We start from the raw sequence: 14,980 nt of genomic DNA, 5'->3' as shown, positions 1-14,980 counted from the left end.
TCTCCAAATTGTCCATCTTTGTGAACAATCTAAGCGTCAGTTTGGGAGACATTACTCGGTTGTATCGAATATTTAGCTCGAGAATGATCTCCGTTTTCCAAGGAGATTTTCGTCGTTTCCGATGAAACGACTGTGTCGAAGTAAAACATATTTTTCTTTCGGTTCGAAAAACGAAAGATCAACGCGTTGCAGCGAATGAAAGATTTTTCTCAGGGTGTGTGTGTGTTCCGCGATTTTCACATCAACGTTCTAGATAAAAGTTGCGCACTTTTTTACGCAGAATACGATTCCGAAATGAAAAATATACACTTATGATAAAGAAAAGCAAGACGACCTTGAAGTAACTTTGAAAACGATCGCGTATGAAGAAACTGACGGGGCCATTCGACTCCTTGCTCGAAATACCAAAGGACACGTGTCGGTTTGTTTTATTTTTTTTGAGCCACGTGTCTCCGAGATTTTTTCGCGATCTCAATTGAAATTGGCCACCCTGTATATATATTTCCAAACGCTGCAAATTATTGCAATCGCTTCGAGAGTGTCCCCCTTGGTTTCTGCTACTTGAGAATTTTATAAAATCAAAATTTGTTAACCCGCATTCGGAATGCAATCATTTATAAATAATACAATATATTTAATTTATTAGTAATATTAATGTTTGTTATATAAATATTGTGATATATAATTTTTATTGTGTAATATATATTTATTACAATTTATTATAATATTATTAACATTTTTTATTATTATTATTAATAATAATATAACATAATAATAATAATAATAATCGAAATACAAGTAAACAAAGACGGAGCAACAAATGATCGGTATCGTCAACTCGCGTAGTTGCGAATGAGCATTGGCAGCGCGAAAAGATGGCCGGTCGTAAATACGCGTCCCGCAACACGCCGATGATATATGCGGAACGTGCGTTGTCGACAGACCGTAATATAGCAAAATCGTCTAGCTATGCATTAAGAATAATCGAAGAATAAATATACTTTGACATCATGTCGCGGCTATAGTCCGAAACGAAAGCGCGACACACATGAATCGAAACCATTTATCGGATCGGAATTGTAATCGAAGCGCCGGATGCACGCGCACGGCAACACATTGTATTCGGCTATTCGACAATGTCAAGACACGTTCCGACAGTATTTATAGATCGCCTGCGAATATTTTAAGACCGCGAGTCACTGATATAATCCGCGAACCGACCGATTTCGATATCAGCCGTGAACGTCTGAAGTGGACAAGCGTGTAATAAAAGCGATGAAAGCGCTATTTGATACTAAAAATATTCACAGGAAGAACCTTCCGTTCGGTTAATCGAGTTTCCATCGGGAACCGCTCGGCTCGTACTTCGTCGTGTCGTTCGCATGTTATTAATAGCGCGCTCGGATACAGCGATACGTTAAATGAAGTAAACTAATAAACCCCTTTGCTTGCGATAAGTTTATTTATTGCGGGGCCCCGTTTAATTAAGTTATCGATGAATTAACGATATCGCGCGCGCGATTGATCGTGAAGGTTAAATTATGTTATGCGTGATATTTGAATTAAATTTAATCACATTAATTAATTAAGTTATGGAAAATAACTTAATTTAGTTTAATTAATTAAGTTTTTGGAGGATAATTAGATTCGATCAAATTAATCAATGGAACATATTTAAATTAAATTTAATTCAATTCATTAAGTTTTCGGCGATAATTGGATTAAATCGAATTAATTAATTGACGAAGTTATGCAAGATAATTTAATGTAATTTGATTCATTACGATTTGGAAGATAAGTCAATTTAATCAAATTAATTGATCGATGAAGTTATGGAAGATAATTCAATTTAATCTAATTAATTAATCAATGAAGTTATGGAAGATAATTCAATTTAATTCAATTTAATCCATTAAGTTTTGGAAGACGACAGTTAAATTAAATCAAATTAATTAATTAACGTAGTTATGGAAGATATTTAAATTTAATTTCATTTAACAAATTAAGTTTTTAGTGATAATTAAATCAAAACAAATTAATTAATTAACCCAGTTATGCAAGATATTTAAATTAAATTGAATTGAATTGAATTCTTTAAGTTTTGGAGTTATGGGAGTTCTTGAAGTTATGGAAGACAATTAAATCAAATTTAATTTGATCCATTAAGTTTTGAACGACAATTAAATTAAATCAAATCAGATCGATTTATTAATGAAGTTATGGAAGACAATTAAATCAAATTTAATTTGATCCATTAAGTTTTGACCGACAATTAAATTAAATCAAATGAATTAACTAAGTTGAATTTAATTAACTAATCGTGTTAATTGAATTAACCTTTATAAATCAACGATGCAACTAATTACGATATATAGTTGAATCATTGCTAAACCAGATTTCTCGTTTGTATTACAGAAAACGCAATGATGTGCCGATACCATCCGATCGATACCGGATTCAAATGAGAGGCAATGTCGTCCAATTGACCTTGAAACAATCCCAGAAAGAAGATACCGGCCACTACGCTTTAGTGGCGACGAGGGTCGGCCAAGGGTTGGACAAGGGGTCCTCGAAGAAGATTCACCTGAGCATCGAGGACTCGATCACCGAGGAAGGCGATCCGCCGATCTTCCTCCGCAGATTAACCGATCTAGCGGTCAAGGTCGGCACGAGGACCAGGTTTCTCGTAGAGATTCGAAGTTCAACCACGCCGAAGGTAACCGACACAGTTGCAAAACGTGCATCGAAACATTTCCAACGAAACAATTCGGATCGATCGAAGTAACGCAATTAGATCGTTCGCGTAATTAGATCGACTAACGTTGCTGAAGCAATTTCACTGTGAAATTCCATTGCGATTCCAACGTGGCTTTTTAACACGTTCGTGATATTTTTAAAGTAACACGATAAGGCGTCGTTTGCATTAACAAATAATAACGACGGGTGATGCTTCATTTTTTTCTTAGGCGTGGATCACAAATTAATTAATAACGTTGCAATAACGACGATTATTGCTTCATTTTTTTCTTAGGTGTGGATCACAAATTAATTAATAACGTTGTAATAATGACGGCTGCTGCTTCATTTTTTTCTTAGGCGTGGATCACAAATTAATTAATAACGTTGCAATAACGACGATTATTGCTTCATTTTTTTCTTAGGCGTGGATCACAAATAAATTAATAACGTGGTAATAACGATGATTATTGCACGACGATGTATCAATAACGACGTCGATTACTTACAAACGTTAATCTTCAAGGTATAGTTATTTGAAAGCTGCGATAAAAATACCAGAGTATTTTATTTGATTTTTAACCCTTTGCGTTTGAAACTACTTTAATTGCAAATCTAAAATAATTTTTCTGACTTATAGTATCTTCATTTTATATGACAAAGTGCATTTTATGCATGCGAAATTGAACCTTGCGACTCACATAACGGTTACACTTTTAACAATTTATTCAAATCTAAACTTTGTTAACGTAAAAATTATCTTGGAACGTGATATAATAAATTTTAGCGGTGCAAAGAGTTAATCTTACAGGCTTTGGAATGGCAAGAAATAAATGGATAGACAAAATTTGAAAAATGAATAATTTTGTTTAAAAGGAAAAAGTGCTAAGAACAACGACGTATTTTCCGCTTATTAAAATGAATGATTTCGGAAACGACAAAATTGTCTTCCTTGATTCTTTTATCTCGCGGTTGACGCGAAGAATTTTTCCATGGAATAAATCTGTCCGCGTATTAATTTCGAAAGATGAGAGAGATTCGATTAAAATACTCGAGTTCGACTGCCTCTCGAAAGTTCTCGCTGAGCTCTAGAACCGAATTGAGATGAGCAGCGCCGCTATCGCCGGCAATTATCGTGGCCGAATAGAGAGAAACAGTAAATTCTCCCTAATTGACGTGCTAATTAATAGTACACAATACTAATATAATAATAGTATATAATAGTATAATATATATAAATATAATTTATACAATATATAATATATAATATACAATATATACAATAAATATAATAGTATACAATACTAATTAATAGTACACAAAAATAAACAATTTATATTATTCGTTCTATTATTCGAGCCTCGCGACTCGAGCCATGACTACTAAAGTAGTCACCGATCGTCAAATTTATTATTTACATATTCATCGTATTCTAAAACATTATTTCAATAATAAATAATAATAGCCGCGAGACTCGAACAGAGTCGCATATCTTCTCTCCTCCAAAACGTCCATTTTTGTGCGCGATTCGGAGCGTCAATTAGCATGAATTTACTATGATAGAACAGTGCCTCGTACGTTCTAGAATTGATTAGGCCTGTGCACGGGGCAACGAGGAATCCGATCCGTGCCAAATCCGGTGATTAACCCGGAAGGGTGGCCGAGGCGAAATCAGTCGGTGACTTATTGCGACGGGTTTCTGTTGGTTATGTCTGCTCGGTGGCGCGCGGGGGAGCGGCGGCGCCGGCGACGCGGGCTAAGCAGTCCGGCGAACCTGGGATACGTGTACGCGCGCGTGTACATAGGCCGAACTAAAAGGGACCCCGCGAGGTCCATGACCCGAGCGAGAGAGAGAAAGAGAGAGAGAGAGAGAGAGAGAGAGAGAGAGAGCTTGCGGCAGGAGACGCGAACGAGAAAACGAAGATCGTTACTCGCGATCTTACGCGTCGCCTCGTATTACGACTATTATTACTCGGCCGCTTACGCTGTGCCGCGGAGAGCAACTATGCCCGCCGATCGGCTAAATCTGCGTGGTCCCGCTCGTAAACCTCCAAATGGTCGCTTTTCCGCGGCGTAATGCTCGCCGGCGACCGGGTTGCGTAACGCTCTCCCAGAGGGAACCTTTGAATATACAAATGTGTGTGTGTGTGTGTGTATAGACGCCGCGCCGCGTCGCTCCCTCCGTACGTTAGTGGTACGGGTCGAGAAATTCGGTGACATTTTGTGAAAAATTTCCACTTTCGATATCTATCGAACTCTTGTCACCGTCTACGTGTCCAGTAACCTCAAAAACGAAGGACCCGATAGAATACAAGAAGAAATAAATTTAAAGAAAAGAAGAAAACAAAGAAGGAAACGAATAGAAATTTTAATTACAGTATTTTCAGGTGTGAAAACTGTCGTCCATCTTTGAATTATTATTTGATGTACGTATCTGATCATCTTTTTTAACGCGAAGAGCAGTCTTCTGCGACGAGTAATCGCGTCTTTTATTAACGAACGATAAGGATAATTTGTTGGAAAATTACGTCGAATGCGGTTAGAAAAATATAACCTAACAGGTTCGCTTAATTTTTGTGTGACACGACAACGCGTTTCACGTAACATTTACGTTAATATTACGTATTACGAATAATAGAAAAATTTGAAAGTTTTGTTGACAAAAGTGCCAAAAATGGCGGCACCGTTGGAGCAATTTAACGATATATTGTATCATATGTTAACGTTGCATCAACAATATACAGGGTGCGCCAAAAATGTCTTGCAATCCGAAAGTGGCGGGTTCCTCGGGTCATTTAAAGCAACTTCTTCCTTCACAAAAATTTTCTCCGGGGCGCCGTTAACGAGTTATTAACGAAAAACAGTGACGAATGAGAGGCGAGCTCGGCTGGCGCGAGGCGACCGAGCTAGTGAGCGGAACTGGGTCGCCTGGGCTGGGCCGCCTCGCGTCGGCCGTACTCGATTCTTATTGGTCACTGTTTTTCGTTAATAACTCGCTAACGGTGCCTCGGAGAAATTTTTTGTAAAGGAAGAAGTTGCTTCAAATGATCCGAGGGATCCGCCATTTCCGGATTGCGAGACATTTTTGGGACACCCTGTATTATAACGAATGGTTTAAACGATTCGAGATCGTAACAAATGTTTACGCCATTTTTGTTTCTCGTCGTTATTGCACAAAATGTTTATTTCACACGCACGGTCTAACGACCGAGCGTACCGATACAATTACGTGCACAGCAATAATTATAGTAATTCGCGACCGCTGTTTACATTTACCTATGAGTAACGATGAATAAACGCTATTTATAGGTCGCCGTGATTTTTATAGGCTACCGATGCGCGAGGTTTCTTCGCGAGATGTCCTCACGCATCGACGTCAGCGCCGATTTTCCGCCGAAAATTCGCTGTTTGACAAGCGACGGTGACGTCGCGTAGGTGGGCGCTCGGTGATTTAAGCGATTCAAATGCGTTGTCGTTGTTGTTGGATTCCAGATCACTTGGCACCGAAATGCCGAAGCGGTGCACGCGGGTGCGAGATTCTCTTTCGTCCACGAGGGGAACTTCTACTGTGTGGATGTGGCACCGGTCACGGTCGAGGACGAAGGATTCTGGTCCTGTATGGCGGAGAACCGAGACGGGAGGTCCTCTTGCACGTCGAAGTTGACGGTGATCGGTGAGCATTTATGCAATCGTAACCTCCGTAATAACGCGGTACGTTTGGCAACGCTGTCTCCAACGGCAACGCTGTCTCTATCAGCAACGCTGTCTCCATATGCAATGCTGTTTCGATTGACAACACCGCTTCGATCGACAACACTGTCTCGATCGGCAACACTGTCTTGATAGACAACGCTGTCTCGATCGGCAACGCTGTCTTGATCGGCAACACTGTCTTGATAGGCAACACTGTCTTAATCGGCAACGCTGCCTTGATCGGCAACGCTGTCTTGATAGGCAACGCTGTCTTAATCGGCAACGCTGTTTCGATCGGCAACGCTGCCTTGATCGGCAACGCTGTCTTGATAGGCAACACTGTCTTAATCGGTAACGCTGTTTCGATCGGCAACGCTGCCTTGATCGGCAACACTGTTTCGATCTGCAACACCGTTTCGATTGGCAACACGGCGCGAAAATTTCAACAGTACTTTTACAACACGATTTCTTTCTGGTAAAGCTCGCATCGACCTTTTTTACAGGACATACTCAATTCGTTAATGACAATAGCAATAATACAAACATATTTGCAACCAATGTCACAAAATTTAAAACGAGTTTACATAAACTATTCACCTGAAACAGTTATTCGCTGATGTTAATGATAATAACGCCGCATGATATAATAATTGCCGATAATAATGTTACTTTTTTGTTGTTGTTCTTTTCGTTAATGTAAAAATAGGCTCTCACCCGTTCGTATAAATAAATAAATATTAGCAGTAAGAATATTTCCATCGCGTCGCGATAATTGTTAAAGCGTACGACGACGAGTCCTTAGCATTTCTCAAATGTCGACCTTTCTATATCGACGAAAATACATCGAACGAATTTTGTTGAATATCCATCGTTTCGAAATTTCTCTTAACGCGCGACAGAACGCTCTCGGAGAACACCGTTGTCGATATAAAGCGGAACGCATTCCCTCGATTTATGTCGCTTCTAGGCCTCTTTCGACACGACGTTCGATCTAACACGACGCTCCGAGAACACAGTTTCGTCACAACACGGAACGAATATATATGTATACCTTCGTTATAGAAGGGTCGAACATCGTCGATTCCAGGGTTTTCGTCACTGTTTTTAATACGTTCAGTGCCGCGTGAGTCACGCATGGGTGACACTAATTTTTAACTAGGTTTCTGAAATTCATTTTTACTGTAATATATTGAACAAATCGAATGTTACTAGGATTTGTAAAATGCAAAACAGCTGGACCAATATTTCGTATGGTAAATTTTCACTTTCTAGTTTCAGTGTCGTTAATTAAATTACTTTGATATGGCGTGAATTTTTCCGAGTTAATATTCGCCGCTTAATGTTTTTAATACGTTCAGTGCCGCGTGAATCACGCATGGGTGACACTAATTTTTACCTAGGTTTCTGCAATTAATTTTTACTGTAATATATTGAACAAATCGAATGTTACTAGGATTTGTAAAATGCAAAACCGTTGAACCAATATTTCCTACGGTAAATTTTCACTTTCTAGTTTCAGCGTCGTTAATTAAATTACTTTGATATGGCGTGAATTTTTCAGAGTTAATATTCGCCGCTTAATTTGTCAAATAACACAAAATCTGCAGGTCTCTTTTAACGGTTTATAAAAAATATTACTTGAAAACGAAATGGGCTTCCGACGAAGCATTTATTAACACTTCTAGCGTGTCTTCTGTAAAAAAAAATTAGTGGTCAGCGAGAGAATCGAGCGCAGATGCAATTTCAAAGAACAGAAAGATTATTTCGAGTCGTTACGTACGCGTTCGGAAGAGGACTCGCACAAATTCCAAGCAAATCGGAGCAATGGACCACAATTTCCTATAGACGAAAATAGAAACGCGCCAACGTGGATGGTGTTTGAAGCATGAGTTTCAAGATATACATACCGGATTACCGTAATTTGGAGTGCGAAATTACGACGAAACTTTCGAAGAAACCAAATTCATAGACCAACGTAGGCTAAACAAATATTATTTACCGCAATTATTCGTGCGAAAAACTCCAATTCCCGCGCTTATAAAAATTTTTACAGTACAAATTACAAATACAACAAATTCAACAAATATTTTTATTATATAGAAGTTTAAATAAATCGACGTGTTCGAGTAATTTACGTTTATATCATCCCATTGATAAATAAAGTTATTATTATTATTATTATTATTGTTATTATTATTGCTATTGTTGTTATTATTATTATTATTTATTATTGTTATATTGATTTAGTAGCTAACGCTAAAGCTTGGTCCTATTTTGTCAAGATTATTTTATTATTATTATTATTATTATTATTATTATTATTATTATTATTATTATTATTATTATTATTATTATTATTATTGTTACATTTGCTTAGTACGTAACGCTAAAGCTTGCTATTATTTTGTCAACGTGATGTTAAAGCCACTTTAAGTTTAGAAATTCTTGTTATATTCAATACTGGAAAGGTGATGCGTACAGATACATTATTATTATAGTTCGGTTAAGTGAAATCATTTGTAGGTAATATTCATTATTTATTATTTACAGTCCCGAAAGCTTACAAGCGGCCAGAATTCGTCGAAGAACTGCGTGCTCTGCTGACAGAGGCCGGCACGGTGTCCCTAGAGTGCAAAGTTGTCGGAGTTCCTACACCCGTGCTCCGTTGGTTCAAAGATGACAAAGAAATCAAAGCCGGCGACGTCTTCGCCTTAACCGCCAACCCTGACGACTCAACCTCCCTCGGCATTTACACCTGCGAAGCTGTCAACTGCATGGGAACCGCGTATTCCTCCTCGAAAGTGAGCAGATGATTTCAACCATCGTTGAAAATCATTCGTTCCTCAAGGTTTCACACCCTGAGGACTCTTTCACGGGAAATTGTTGAATCAATTACTTAATTGAAACTTACATGATAATAGAAATCTATCCCAACTATACGTCTTAACGGATTTTATTTCATATTTAATATTTTATGTTGAAACTTCATTTCATATTTCATGTTTTATAATGAAGTTATATTTTATATTGAAATTTTTTTTTTATTTCATATTTCATGCTTTATATTGAAATTTTATTTCATATTTCATGTTTTATATTGAAGTTATATTTTATGTTTTATATTTTGAAATTTTATTTCGTATTTCTTATTTACAAAATTACCATTACTCGCGTGTGTGGAATGTTGCGTTACTATTTTTGTGTTATTTAAAATTACAAACAGTATTAATGAAAATTTTTCTCTAATTGACAATCAGATTGTGCTCAAGATGGGCAATTTGGGAAGAGAGAATGTTTATAGTAACCGATTGTCAAGGTTATTTATTTAATTATGAAATTCATTATTTATATATTTATTACATTATAAAGTATTATTTTAATTATAAACACGAGTCGCAGGACTCGAATAATCGTATCTTCTCTTCCGTCAATTAGGGAGAATTTATTGCATTTACAAAAATATTGAACGAATCAAAACATTTAAAATATCATACGAATTTTTGTAATTGAATAAAACACAAGTTTTAGAGGACATCAAATGATTCATCGAAAAATGATTTGGACGATATTGCAGGTACACGTAGTTGGGAAAGGTAGCAGAGAAGGTTCTCTGAAGCCAGCGGATTCCTTGACGCTCTCCAGTCCACTTCCTGTATTCAAGCAGATCCTGCAGGACGAATGTTGCAGAATCGGGGAAACTCTGCGTCTTTCTTGTCAAGGTATTGTAATATATAAATATATTGAAATTTTATTTCATATTTCATGTTTTATATGAAAATTTTGTCATATTTTATATGAAAATTTTATTTCATATTTCATGTTTTATATGAAAATTTTGTTATATTTTATATTGAAATTTTATTTCATATTTCTTATTTACAAACTTACAAATCTCGCATGGAAAGTTGCGTTACGATAGAACATTTACGCGACGCCGGAAAAAATATCAGTGAATTTTTCGAATTGTAATACTTTTTTGCTTTCGACGATATGACATCTCTGAAAACGATAAGTACAAGTTCGGTTGCTACTGCGACAGTGGAAGTACCGCCATGGCCAAAAGCGATAACATGGTACAACAAGGAAGGACGTATCGAGCCCAGCGACAAGTACCACGTGATGGAAGACGGCCTCGGCGGATATTGCGTAGAAGTATATCCGGTAGAAGCCATGGACGAGGGCGAATGGAAATGTGTCGCAACGAACGCGGAAGATATGAAACAATTTACTACTTGCTATGTCGCAATGTCCAGTAAGCTTCGCACGAAATACTTGACTTTTTTCTTTTTTTCTACGCGAGAAATATTAACCAGTTAGCTGCGGCGCCTCCTTTTCAGAGCGCAGACCTGTACAGGGTGTTCCAAAAATCGCAATCCGGAAATAAGGGGTTCCTGAGGTCATACATAATATATAATAATAATATTAATATAATATATTAATATATTATATTATAATATAATATTATAATTAATATATTATACTATAATATAATATTACAATTAATATATTATACTATAATATAATATATCAATATATATTATATTATATTATATTATATTATATTATATTATATTATATTATATTATATTATATTATATTATATTATATTATATTATATTATATTATATTATATTATATTATATTATATTATATTATATTACATTATATTAATATTATTATATATTATAAATATATAATAATATAAAACTTTATTATAAAATAACGCGAGAATCAAGCGACAACGACTATACTCGTCGCGACTCAAAATACTTCTCCGTGACAAGTATACTCGTCGAACACAGCTAACTGGTTAAAGAAACGACGTCGATGACAATGCATTATTTTACAATATGACGGGATTAATATAGACGCTTCATTCTTTGAAACGCTTTTGTCCAGTTCCAAAGAACTATAGGAAACCTCGCTTCATGGAAAGCCTGAAAGCTGTCCTCACGGAAGAGGGATTGGTGTCCTTCGAGTGCAAGGTCGTCGGTTTCCCGACGCCATTGCTCAGGTGGTTCAAAGATGGCCAGGAATTGAAACCGGGAGATGTTTATCAACTGACTGGAACCAACTCATTGGGTAATTAATCGGCACCCTCTCGAATCATTTCGCGTTAATAACCAGCACAAGTTGGGAAAACTAAACATCAAAGTTTACACGACTTCAATTTTATACAGTAAATTTATTTATATAAAGACAGGTAGGATAAAAACTCCAATGTAGTTTCGCATAATCGTTACTTTATTTTACGATTAATAGATTACACGTACTTTTGTTAATTTTTTAGGAAAAATTAGTATAGTTCACCTACGGAGTAGACTTTATTCTGTTTCATGGTTTCAACTGTTTTGGAATATTTTATATTTTATATTAAAATTTTATTTCGCGTATTTAATATCTTACATTGAAATTTTATTTCATATCTAATATTTTACATTGAAATTTTATTTTGTATCTAATATTTTACATTGAAATTTTATTTCACATTTAATATTTTGCACTGAAATTTTATTTCACATTTCATGTTTTATACTGAAATTTTATTTCATTTGTTTAACGATCGTTCGTCTGCCAAGGTTCCTACTGCTGCATTGCGAGAAACTGTATGGGAGAGGCAAAGAGTACAGCCGAATTAACGATCGAAGATATTCAGAATCAATTGAACGAAGAAGAACGTCTGCAGCTTCTGAGCACGAATCAGCCGCCCACGTTCGTCAAGGGCCTCAGAAGCTGCGAGGCAAGAATCAACGAAGATTTCCGATTCACTATCCAAGGTATCCATCGATGCTCGTCAAAACGCTTCTCCAGAATCGCTAACGATATTAACAATAATACAATAACGAATCATCGAACGAGTAACGAATAAATAAACAATTAACGAAAAATCGATCGACAAGGAGCAACGTTTCTAAATGTTCGAATAATTTCTATTCTATTAAAATTTGATAAGAAGAAAAAAATACAATAATTTCAATAAAAAATGAAAACGATGCAAAGAGGTTCTTAAACTTATTTCTGCGTCAGAGTTTTAACATTTTCTTTCGAACAACGCGACGCTTGCTCCGCGTCGGTGTAATATTTCGAACAACGGATCTTATGCAAAGAATTAAATTTACAGCCAGTGTTGCGCCCGAGCCAAGCCTCTCTTGGTACAGGGACGACGTTCTGGTGGAAGAAAGCGAAAAATACCACGCTGCCAAGGAGAATCTTGGCACGTGCCACCTCGATGTACGAAGGCTCGAATTCGTGGATCAAGTAAGTTTTTCCGCTCTCGTGAACAATTCAACGAACCATTCGCGCGAGCTTAAAAAATATTTCAATCGCTGCTGCTCGAATATTTTCTCCATGAATTTCGAACGCAAATTTTCATTACTGAACAAACATTACAAAGCACACGATTATATATTACATTAATAATTATATATTATATATATAAATCAATATATATATAAATATAATTATATTATTATACATATAATAATTTATATGTAATTATACAGGGTGTCCCAAAAATGTCTCGCAGTCCGGAAATGGCGAGTTCCTCGGATCATTTGAAGCAGCTTCTTCCTTTACAAAAATTTTCTCCGAGGCACCGTTAACGAGTTATCAACGAAAAACAGTGGCCAATAAGAATCGAGTACGGCTGACGTGAGGCGGCCCAGTCAACCAGCGCACGAAGCCCAGTTCCGCTCATTGGCTCGGTCGCCTCGCGACAGCCGAGCTCGCCTCTCATTGGTCACTGTTTTTCGTTAATAACTCGTTAACGGTGCCTCGGAGAAAATTTTTGTAAAGGAAAAAGTTGCTTCGAATGACCTGGGGAACCCTGTATAATAATATATAATAATTTATATGTAATTATATATAATAATATATACATAATTGTATGAATAGCAAAAGCGTAACTCCAAGCAAAATTTACATAAAAATTTCCCTGAAAGAATTTTGTCTCGGCTGTGAAATCTTTGCAACAAATTAACGCTCGAGCAAAACGACGTGGAATTTCGTTGAATCGCGCGAGACGCGAATTATTTATAAGATTGTGCGATATACGTAGATGTCGGTGACGATTTAGAACCTGAATGAAAATGATTAATCGCCGGCATTTCCCAATATCCAGGCAGAGTGGAAGTGCGTGGCTTCCAATGATTTCGGCCATAGTGTCACATCCTGTTTCCTCAAACTAATCATTCCCAAGCACTTCAAGAAACCGAAGTTCCTTGAAAGTTTGCGCGCCATATTGTCGGATGAGGGCGCGGTGAATTTAGAGTGCAAAGTGATCGGTGTGCCGCAACCGATCCTGAAATGGTACAAAGATGGCGTCGAGCTTAAGCCGGGAGACATACACAGAATCATTTCCGGGCAAGACGGGACATGCTGCTTAGGAACGTACACGTGCGAGGCCAGCAACTGCATGGGCTCCGTCAGCAGTTCCGCGTCGCTTTTAGGTTTTGAAGGTATTTCGAACAATTATTCGACAAATAGATCAACTAATTACGTGCTTGCATTCTGTTGAAATCGATGCGAAATTTTTCAATGATTTTACGAAAATCAACAAATAAATTATTTACTTGTATATTATACTGCGAACAGTATAATTGACTTAAGATACACCGAAGTCAACGAGAAAGTGTCCCATAATTATGTTAACAGCCGGGAGGGGGTGATTCCTGAGGTCATTTGGGGTAACTTTTTCCTTTACAAAAATTTTCTCCAAGGCGTCATTGACGAGTTATTAACGAAAAACAGTCGACCAATAAGAGGCGAGCTCGGTTCCACTGATTGGCTCGCCTAGCGCGACGCGGCCGAGCCAACGAGCGCTCGAAGCCCAGTTCCGCTGATTGGTTCGGCCGCGTCGCGGTCACCGAGCTCGCCTCTCATTGGTCGACTGTTATTCGTTAATAACTCGTCAACGACGCGTCGGAGGAAATTTTTGTAAAGGAAAAAGTTGCTTCAAATGACCTCGGAAATCGCCTCCTTCCAGGTGTAGCAACCATGACACAATTTTGGGTCACCCTGTACACTTATAGCATATAATACCCAATTATTAACAATTTAAATGTGGTGAAGAAGAGCTACTCTTCAGCGTCGAATGTAAATTGTCGAGGACGGTGAGAACTTATGTGTTTCAACTTTTTCTGTCAATCGACGTCGAAACTGAATAAAAGTAGCTTATAATTTCAGTCATTTCTGTATAACCTCGATATAACCTCGAGCTTTGCTTCGCAGATAAATTACCGGCACAAAAAGAAGCGAAAGAGGCTCAGTCGCCGAACGGCCACGAGCTTGCCAGAAACCTGTCGCTGTCGACGATACACGAAGAAAGAACCTCTCAACTATACGATACGCCGCAAACCGATCACTCGGTGACGCTCGACGATCGCGGGGAAGTATCCTTCAGCTTCGACGGGAAAGAAGTTTCCGTCAGCCTCTACGAGACACCGGATCTGACCGAAGAAGAAGCTCTTCAGATCGTCGAGATGTACGCCGATCAATTGTCTGAACATGTTACAGGTAAATGCGAGGAAACTTTTCATAGAGAAATCTCTTT

At 37.4% G+C, this 14,980-nt stretch overlaps 1 protein-coding gene across 5 annotated transcripts in view; it reads left to right on the top strand.

The window, feature by feature from the left end:
• Positions 1-14,980, top strand: part of LOC117223860 (uncharacterized) — a 99,420-nt gene that overhangs the window by 12,812 nt on the left and 71,628 nt on the right. For all 5 annotated transcript variants that reach the window (XM_076528798.1, XM_076528799.1, XM_076528802.1 and 2 more), the window contains 10 exons: positions 2,416-2,716; positions 6,229-6,409; positions 8,980-9,230; positions 10,004-10,148; positions 10,469-10,681; positions 11,329-11,511; positions 12,009-12,206; positions 12,551-12,687; positions 13,550-13,886; positions 14,659-14,943. In XM_076528798.1, the coding sequence (XP_076384913.1) occupies positions 2,416-2,716; positions 6,229-6,409; positions 8,980-9,230; positions 10,004-10,148; positions 10,469-10,681; positions 11,329-11,511; positions 12,009-12,206; positions 12,551-12,687; positions 13,550-13,886; positions 14,659-14,943 (2,231 nt within the window). The remainder of the gene's footprint in view (positions 1-2,415; positions 2,717-6,228; positions 6,410-8,979; positions 9,231-10,003; positions 10,149-10,468; positions 10,682-11,328; positions 11,512-12,008; positions 12,207-12,550; positions 12,688-13,549; positions 13,887-14,658; positions 14,944-14,980) is intronic.

This window comes from Megalopta genalis, chromosome 1 (genome assembly GCF_051020955.1).
Source record: "Megalopta genalis isolate 19385.01 chromosome 1, iyMegGena1_principal, whole genome shotgun sequence".
NCBI lineage: Eukaryota > Metazoa > Arthropoda > Insecta > Hymenoptera > Halictidae > Megalopta > Megalopta genalis.
The sequence above is the reverse complement of the archived record's forward strand: the minus strand, read 5'-3'. Positions and strand labels throughout refer to the sequence as shown.